Source organism: Trichoplusia ni, chromosome 11 (genome assembly GCF_003590095.1).
Source record: "Trichoplusia ni isolate ovarian cell line Hi5 chromosome 11, tn1, whole genome shotgun sequence".
Lineage (NCBI taxonomy): Eukaryota > Metazoa > Arthropoda > Insecta > Lepidoptera > Noctuidae > Trichoplusia > Trichoplusia ni.
The window spans coordinates 1,506,612-1,516,590 of record NC_039488.1 but is presented as its reverse complement, the minus strand read 5'-3'; the positions used below and the strand labels follow the sequence as shown (position 1 = coordinate 1,516,590).

At 35.9% G+C, this 9,979-nt stretch overlaps 1 protein-coding gene across 1 annotated transcript in view; it reads right to left on the bottom strand.

Moving 5' to 3' along the window:
- Positions 1–870: 870 nt before the first annotated feature.
- The window catches only part of LOC113498608 (Down syndrome cell adhesion molecule-like protein 1 homolog), an 89,318-nt gene continuing 80,209 nt past the window's right edge, over positions 871–9,979 (bottom strand). Inside the window, exons 32-37 of the mRNA XM_026878686.1 lie at positions 8,795–8,909; positions 6,670–6,835; positions 4,145–4,293; positions 2,895–3,062; positions 1,636–1,743; positions 871–1,154 (exon numbers count right to left, since the gene is read on the bottom strand). Of these exons, the coding sequence (XP_026734487.1) occupies positions 1,021–1,154; positions 1,636–1,743; positions 2,895–3,062; positions 4,145–4,293; positions 6,670–6,835; positions 8,795–8,909 (840 nt within the window). The 3' untranslated portion in view covers positions 871–1,020. The remainder of the gene's footprint in view (positions 1,155–1,635; positions 1,744–2,894; positions 3,063–4,144; positions 4,294–6,669; positions 6,836–8,794; positions 8,910–9,979) is intronic.

Sequence of the window (9,979 nt, the reverse complement as noted above, 5' to 3'; positions counted from 1 at the left end):
AGATCGCTAAATGTTAATTGTAAACAGGGGTCTACCACCACACTTAACAGTAAGACAGTTGCAATTATAGAAGCGAGATTGGCCCCTACACAGCATTTCCATCTTTTTAGAGTTGGTAGTAGGCCCCAGGGGTCCTATTATGATGTCATTTAAAACCATAGAGAATTAAGCATTCATTCGTTTCATATAACCTATAGTGGCTTGTGATTGATTGATCATTTTATTGCGGAACCAGTTTAGTAATCCGCCATTGTTGTCTGTGCTTATTATGTATGCGACTAATGAAATCATAATCAATCATTCTTTGTTTATACAAAGCTTAATTCAAGGGGAATTAGGGTGGGAATTGCATATATGTAGTGATAATTCGTACTCTTCATTCATGAATTATGTGATTAATTTCACAAAGTCCAATATTTTCTTTTTATTTAGCGACATAAATCGTATCTTCCTCTTTCAAAGTCGTATGATGCGATGATTAGATATTTCATTTATGTAATAGATACAAAATTGTAAAAAAGTTGGTTAGATTGGCACAAAGTTGAGATCGTAAACAGTCGTAGGTAAAAATGAGGTACGTAAAATGCATTCGTTGTTAAACTAGGCTAGTAACAGTGCTACAGTTAGGCAGTGATTTATTGCAGTTTGGCACACGTAACTTACACTTAAAACTTAGTCATAAACACGAGTATAATTACAAAATATTTGCAAACAGTACGACAATTAATAATAAATCATACAAATTTGCGAAATAAAATAGCACCTAGGATACACAATTGAGCATTACAATCATAACTAAACAAATACTGTTTCAATATGAAATATTGCATGTTACCAATGAAAAAGGTAAAAAATCTTCATTGTTTGGAATAAAAAGGTAATCTACGTTACTTGAACACCAAGTTTAAAATGAAGAGGTTAAAGTATCGAGGTGTTTCGTACAGCTCCGTAATCAGCTGTGAGTGTTACGATATGGTTGTGAAGGCCTGGGCGAGGGTGTGCGCGCGCTATGGTGGCGCGCTAGCTGTGCTCGTGGTGGGTGCGCGGGGACAGGGACCCAGGGCCGGACTCGGCGCTCGAGTCGCCGGCGTACACTTCGGAGAGCCCGCCCCCGCTTCCGCAGCCACCCCCGCTACCGCTCCCGCCTCCGCTGCCTGCGCCAAGCATACGCGGTGTGAGAGTGCTCTTCGCTATATAGGATATTCGTTCGCGTCAGGTTTTTAATTACCGATGCTGATGATGGGTGAGATGGGCATCGGCTGTAACCCGTCTTATCAACTTAATTGTGAAAACGTGTGAATACTACCTAACAAGGGCTTAAATAAAATAATTATCATGTGCTAAGTTATATCTATGTCTGATCCAAACCAAGTAATAAGAATTCAACTGAAAGTGTGAACATTTTGGGGGTTAAAGACATTCTTACTTTCTTAGAAAACTAAAGATGACAGATAAATATTTATAAATACATAACCTTTCATAAAAAGAAAACAGTATCTCACGCTAACGGGGTACTTAGTTAAGAGACATCCATTTTTAGGCGGGCGTATTTGCAAACTTAGACTTGTGGTTGTTACAACCACCTACTCTCTAGACACCTTACGTTTTCCAGCAACACCTGTGCTCCATACATACCGTGGTGTGCTAGCGGCACGCAGTACGAGGTCGGGGCACAGTGTCGCGGGCGCACCTTCTCGTAGCGGCTCAGCTGCTGCAGCTCGCACTCCGAGAGGTGCTTCTCCACTGTTACACATACCATACTATTCAACAAACAATGTCCGGATGCGAAAATATTTTCATCTATTTAGCTCTTCGTCTTATGATGATAAAATGAAATTAGGTTTTTTATGTTATTAATTGTACCCAGTTAATTTAAATAACATGTACTTGTGTACAACATAAAAGAAGAGTCAAAATATTATGAAATAATACTTTGACGTTATAATGAATAAAACAAGAAAAAGGTTTCCATCAAAATCCTGAAGGCTGTTTCCATTCTTGAACGCTAGCAGCAAAGTGACTTAATTCGAAGAATCAGTTCAGAAATGGACAACAAAGAGATCTTAAACGATTTATTTTTCAAAACCAAAAAAATAATACCAATTCTTTTTAGATCTCTCGCAAACTCAATACTCAACGGCATACTCTGAATTTCCTGAACATTTCAGACATATACGACCACATTAAAGATTTAGGTTTTGAATATAAAATGACTAAAAATGTTTCCGTTCATAACGGAAACTACAAAAAAGCTCTTTTATCCTCGTACGAGATACACTCACGAGGTTACGATGCTGTTCGCTTCGGGAATCTGCTTTTGATTTCCGCTGGGACGCAATATTCTTTATGACGCGACTCTCTGTTCTGGATATGGTTTTAAGAATGGATGTAATACATATGTAGATGTTATTAAAACAGAACAGAGGAAGTTCAGTCGCGACGTAAAAGAAAAAGTCTGAAATAAATGCTGTAGGGAATTCTTTAATAAGGATAATTATCTATACAGTTAATGTCTAAATATAATAATGTACTCAAAGAAGATGCTTAAAAAAAAGAACACGATGCTGAAATGCTTAAATAGCATAAAAAAATCTCTTCATCTATGCCGTTCGCAAAAGTGCAGGCGTTGAATGATTTATAATAATTATCATTGATGAGCCGTCCACTATCATCATCGTAAGTGCTTTTTATATACCTTACATGTAATTTGATTAAGTAACAAAAAACGCATTAAATGTTTTTTGGAAATTAGTCTGACGGCTTGACAGTCGTTAAAGGTAGTCAGAAGCTTGAAGTCTGACAACCAATCTAACCAAGGGATATCGTGTTGCCCAGGTAACTGGGTTGGGTCAAATACCCTAGTGCAACCGACGACGATTTTCTTCTATTCTTACCCTCAGCTCTTTCCCGGTGTCGCTGTGGATGCTTTCTGCAGGGCCGGTGCGGTGGCGCGTCGTTGTCGCGGTGCCCAAACGTGCGGAACTGTAGCGTATGGTCCAGGGTTGCCGCCGCCGCCTCGCCGCCCACCGCGAACGTTGCGTAAGGACTTATCTCGTACACGTCTTTTAAAATTTACATTTAAACCTTAGTTAAAATACGACACAGAATATTTAACTGAAACATTTTGATTTCGAATTAGCTCAGTTGTCATTGTCGTCGTCGTAATCTTATTAATATTATAATGCCCTACGTATGGATGTTTGTTCTCTCTTTCAAGCAAAAGCTACAGAAAAGGATTTAGACGAAACTTGGGACACAGTTAAATTATAGACCAACAATACCGTTTAAAGAGATATTCTCTAGGAATCTGGTTCAATCGTAGTATTCGATAAAGTAGGAAAAATGACGAAAATACGGTAATAATAATTTTATCATCGTGTTTATGGTTCACAATAATTTGTTAACAGAATACCTATAATACCTGAAATTGGTCCTTGAAAACAATAGGTTGACAGATTAATCCACTTAATATAAATTATGTGCTTAATAATATAGGTATTAAAATATAACCTATACAGAACTCCTTTTTGATATTAAAATTATTGTCAAAACTGGCAGAGCAGTTTTCAGAATTCATTCCTACTTCAATATTGCAAACTGTAAATATTCCGATCCTTGCTTTGTTTCAATAAAATTGTACCAGTTATTGAGTGTAGCTTTCATTGCAATAACATTGTAATTAAACTAGTTCCATTTCCAATTTAGTTGTGTTCTATAAAAGCGAATCGTCGAAAATTATCGAGTATTTTATTTTATTTATTAAACTGAAAACTAACTAGAGTTAATTAAAGCTAGAAATTCGTAGATGATGCAGTTCTCTAGAAAGAATGTAGATCCCACAGAACAAAAGTCAAATCAAATAACAAGTGGCGGTGGTACGTACTCAGACTATTACACAAAAGCAATCCTGCTTTCTTTAGCTTCCTAATTTGAATAAAACTTATTAGAACAAATATATTGATTATTAGTTGAAATATGTTTGTAAATTATTACAATATTTAATTGTGAAAATAGCTTCAAATAATTGTTTGCATGTTACTATTTTAAGTGTAAGAAACTTTTATTTAGATATAAGAAAAAGACAGCACAGTAAAGTAACAATTACTGCAAATAAATTTATTTCGGTTCAACCTATGATCCTTACCCGAGGCAGGCGACAGCTTGTCATGTTTGTAGTCGTGCTGGCAGTTCCTGATGTTCTGCTGTTCAGGGCACACGGACTTGTCGGTGCTGGCCACCGAGTGGCTGCAGCGCCGGGCCTCTTCGTCGGCCCCTCCACATGGCCATAAAGTGCTAAACATATAAAATGTCTGGGGATTAGACAGTTATAGTAGCTTGTACCTAAGATTGCTGGAAACTCGTCATATTATTCTCGTGGAAAAGAATGAATGAGATCAAAAACCAACGCGAGAAACGAGCATTATGAATAGGTACATTCGCGTCTATAGGATTGCCTCACGGGTAAATCTAATAACACGAAATCAAGACAATATGAACAATAGAATCACTTAAAATGTTACCAATAAAAAATACTATCTCGTAATAGTTGTCCAGTGCAGATATCGCACGTTTTCTTAAAAATAGCTGAGGAAACACTTACAAATTAAGTACGTCTAAAAAAAAACAAAAAACAGAATATTACAGACTCGTTTCACAGTTTCTTAAACTTATTATACCGCAAAAAGCACTGATTAACGTTAAACTTTTAGCTCCGTCTTTGCAGCAGAATTAAAAGTAAATATAAACGCAAAGTGTACTTAATCTCGAAAATGAAGAATAACACATTAATACATCAACAACACACACATACACATATAAAATAGGTATGTATGTACCCTCGTCATTCGTTTGTGAGTCTTAAGAGATTGATCGCGGTGTATAAGCAAAAAAATATTTATTCAGTAAATCAGAATACGTAGTCGCTGAAAAACGGGGTTCTTCTTGTGCCAGTCCTTTGTGAATTACATTTATAAGTATTTTCTTTTTTATTATTTATCGAAATCTAGCGTTACTATTGTGTAATCAATAAAATGATTAAAATATATTACTGTTTTATTTTAGAAATTTCAATTTAGCTTGAGATAAACTTGAGAAAACTGTCTGAAGATTTTGATTACTTTTCGTAAAACTGTAACCATATTCAAAAAATACAAACTTAATTAGGCAAAGGCCGAAACATATCTATTTATAAGTGCTGGAGTATAAATAGATCGTAATTCAATATTTTCAATAACCTTTATCAGTAATTGAATACAGTTTTAATAATTAATTCACCGAAAATACGAAATTGGGAAATAATTCAGACGAGAATACACTAGCCTCCCGGAATTGTAAATAGGTCGTCGAGAGTGATTTACGAACGAAACGCGTTCTCAATACGTCTGGATTTATCTTATTTATTATTATGTATTTATACAGCCTTTTTGGAGTAAAACAGGGTTTCTACTACCGTTATTTTATCGTTACTGAGATGACAATTCTTAACTTTATAGTATCAAGTCAAAGGAAGCCGAATATTTTCTTTAATTGTTTGATTCGTGTCAACATTTTCTGTATAGATGACGTCGATAAAAGTTTTATTTATTAAGTTTAACTACTGTTTTAGTAGATATATTATATCTAGCTACATTTGTTTCGCAATAAAATATCTCACGAATCATCCAACCGTTGATTGAATCTCGAAATTGTATCTCGTGACCTATTCGCGTATCCGAGCGTTCAAAAAATAAATAAATGTTTTCTATGCGGATATAATTGCGTACACACTCCACTAATTCTGCTCATCGGGGATCGAGCCCAAATGTGGAGTGTCCGTGAGTGCGCACTTCATATCAGATGAACGTACCAACATAAAATACGAATATGGGTACTCGAGCTTCAAATAAAGAAATGATGCTGAAAACTTCATTAGGCGATAGCCGATGTTTTTATTGAAAGAGTAGAAGCGTATTTTTTTTTTAATGGAACATGGAATTCATATTTTACATCAAAATATAAAGCGTAACGAGCTTTGAATTTATCGAAGTTAATTTAAAACGCGCATTTCATTTTATTGACTTACTCTACTGTAATTAAACTCAATTCCTGGAAGGTATTTATTACTATCGTGATACTCGGTATTTGTAAGTTCGGTGCAAATAACAAGCATTTGCTGAATATTATGATACTGCTGTTGGATGAACAGACTTTACATCGAACAATATGACAAGGAACTCGGCTATTGTTACTGCAACATGTATTGTTACAAGCAGTGTAACATGCCTGCAACACATACACACGCATAATAAATAGCACACTTCACGAAAACAAGTACACTAAACACGATAATTATTAAAACTTGAAATGTATCGTGTAGTGTAACATGTTCTATAATGGTTTAAGAGCCCGTTGACACCTGACCTACGTTATTCTATAAAAGCTGAAAGTTTGTCAGCGGATGCTCCCAACATAGGTAAGAACAATGGTCGATTATTGAGTTTGGGGCATGGTGGCTTTGGCAGATAATCAGTACTAAAGATGCCAATTTATAAAATAACGTAGGTCTGGCGTCCACGGGCTCTTACTCTATAACAAATAACATTGAATGGAAATTTTACAAATAAATGTGGTACTAATTATCGTAAAATTGTGTGTCTAGTGCAACGTGTTCTGTAGCATGTTACAACTTACGTTCGTTTCGCGACGAGCACGAGCAGCAACGCGGTGACGGCGAGCGCGGCGAGAGCAGCAAACGCGAGCGAGACGGCGCCGAGCACGCGCTCCGTGTCCGCGTTCCCGCTCGGCGTGCTGATCTGACCCCCTTCAGATTGGAACGCCACGGGACGGCGCAGGCGTTCTGGCAGAAGAGAGGTGGTATAGAAAAAGGAAAGTTAGGAAATGTAGTTTAGGTGGAATGATGGTCTTTTTTTATTTGAGAAACGGGTAACTTATAGAGCTTCTTGGTGGTTACACAGGATCATCCCTGCCATTTTCCTATTATGTTATTTGGTGCCAGCTCAGTCTTCTTATTCTATACTTTTCTGATGTCATCTCTATAGTAACATTCTTTGCAGCCATATCGTCTTTCGAACAAAAATCACGCAGAAGTTGAAACAAAATCATTTTGATTTTGAGTTAATTGAATGGTTCGGCTCAGAATGAAAGCGTTTCAGAGTTTAAAGATACTTTTTTCTTATATTTCAATATATGTTATAGATACTATAGTTTAGTTTATTGGATCTACTCATTTTGTGATCACGATCCCATTTACAAATAATGGACAACATTAATAAACTCTGAACGCCACAATCAAACAAATCGAACCAAATTGCTCAAGAAATACGAACTGGCTTTTCTTTCTCAGCGACAGTATTTACAGTGGCTATGTAATAAATCGCTTTTAGTAAATATACGGTGATCGATGGAGCTTTTGGCCCAAAAAACCTTTAAGGTTCAACAATCGATGGAAACCAATAGAATTATTCAACAGAACGTATATTTTCCTTTACTCTATAGAAAATTTTCCGAGTTGACTTTGAAAAGGAATCGGAATAATGTAATTAGAAATAAACATCAAATGTTCATACAATTCCAGCTTTGGTTTGTATAAAACAAACTTCGATTGGTGTAAAGTTTCTTTGGAGATATATTATTCTTGTTAGAGGTCGTCGCATCAAGAATTATTGTCTTACTGGGGATATTTAATGTAAATTTTAAATAAATAAATGCAAAGATCTGTAGGCTGTCGAAGTTCTATGGCATGTGGTAGTCCTTCTGGTCCCACAAGTGCAACATTTTGTGTCTACCTCGGGTGAAACGATCTCAAGAAGAGCAAAAGAAATATAAGAGTCAGAGGATCTATCATCAATTATAAAAAAATATATATATTTAGGTTTTGAAAGCGTGACAGTACAATGACAGCAAACGCGGCGTAGAGCGACATCTCTCTTCCCCATCTGTAATATTACTTTGTTGGTAGGGCCACAAGTAATAAGAATTGCTTGAATGTTAGAAATATTTTGTAGAATGTCTTGTATATAGGCCCAAAGTCAGTTGTTAGGATACACCGTGCTTAGTTGGTCACTATAATTACGATGCTTAATCGCATTCAAATGTTACGTAATGTAGAGCTAAGCTTAAAACGATTCAATTTTAAAAAGTAATAATCCAGATGTCGCTCTATCCAACATTACAGAGCAGGCACAGCAGAAAAAGCAGGAAAATAAAACAAACAGTAAATGGAACGCCTAACATAACTCGTTGCGAGTAAAAATGGACGACGATTATTTTTGTTTCGTTAAAAAATTGCCACTGTACAACTGGTTTGAAACTTTTTTCCAGTGAAATACGGGTATCGAAATGTATTTAGCCGTTGTGTACATATTTGCAATAGAAAGCACCCGTATTTAAACAGTGTGCTATTAAAATGCACGCAAATTAAAACGTGCAAATGAAAAACCTATGTAATAACGTTATATGTTTAAATCATGAGAGAGATATACAATGACTAAAGCAATCACGATGTCCTTGTAATGATATAAACGCGAAAGTTTGTAAGTAAGTGTGGATGTTTATACTCTCATGCAAAAACCACTAAACAAATTAGGACGAAAGTTGGTACACAGATATAACCTGGATTCGCTGATAGGATAATTTTTATCGAGATTTTATGTTCATTTCCGATGTGTAGCGGAGCTGAACAGTAACACGCGGGACGGTTGCAGAAATAAATCAGACTTAAATAAGTAGTAGAAACAAATGAATTATATTTTCCTAGACTATTATTTAATGTATCTTGAAGAAAAATAACACTGACCTCCGGAATGTGTAGTGGTGGCAGCGTAAATAATGGCTTGGTGTCGCGCGGATTCCGTAGCGGTCCACAGTCGCAGCGCATACCACGCGCCAGCACCGAGGTCTCCCAGCACCACCTATATTCAATCTGAATGCTTCACGTACTGTTACACAACTTAATATAAAAAGTAACAGAACACATATACTTATGTGGGAAGACAGTATGCTGCCGGGATGTTTTTTGCGCCTTTTCTTAGCAAGAACACTTAAAAAGCAGTTAAGGATTTGCGTATCAGGGTGCTACTATTTATCTAGATACTCTTCATATTAGTCATAGTATTTTTGAGTTGAAAAAGAGCCACTTAGTAGCTATATTTGTATTATGTGATGATAAAACACACACATTCATATACTGAATTGCATACTCACATACACACTGGTTGTATAAGCAGCTTCTGAATTTATCATGAAAGTAGATCTAGCCTAGAAAATGACATGACAAATGAATTCGGGACATAATCTGTATCTGTATCTGTAACCTCTTGAACGATTAATTTGTAGGGCAAAACATTATTTGCATCTTTAATTCCATAAGTATCGGTAGATAGAACCTCCATTATTTATCGTCTTGATTTATTTTATATTTTATTTTATCTTTCTAACTCTTTAACGTAAGCGCGACTAGTATCGATTCATAGACAAATCCAGATAAGCAGACTTGTTGGTTACGAGAAAAAAATATTGACCTTGAGAGGTGTATTGTACTTATACTTTCGTTGAAAGAAATTAACAAAAATCGACTGTTAATGCAATATCTGAAGAAAAACCGACGTTGAAAACCAAACATCCAGGTATTGTTATATAAAATCTTACATTCCTGTCTTTAGCGATAGTTAATTTGATCTCACTAAACTTAAAGCTTGTTCAATGTTCAGATATTACAGTTTTACTTTTCCTTATGATTTCACTTTACTGCACAAAAGATGAGCAGCTGCGAACGGTTAAAAAACTTTAAAGATAGCTTCATTAAACTTTTACAAGTGGCTACATAAAGTGATGTTAACATTATTTCCCAACTTTTATTAATAACGGACACGTCTACATGCGCTCGTCCAATCTCGGGCGTTTCCTCACTTTTATCGCCTTTTAATCTTGGCTCGCCATTTTCCAGAATGTATTTCCCCAGAAATGCGAGTGTAAAGCTGTA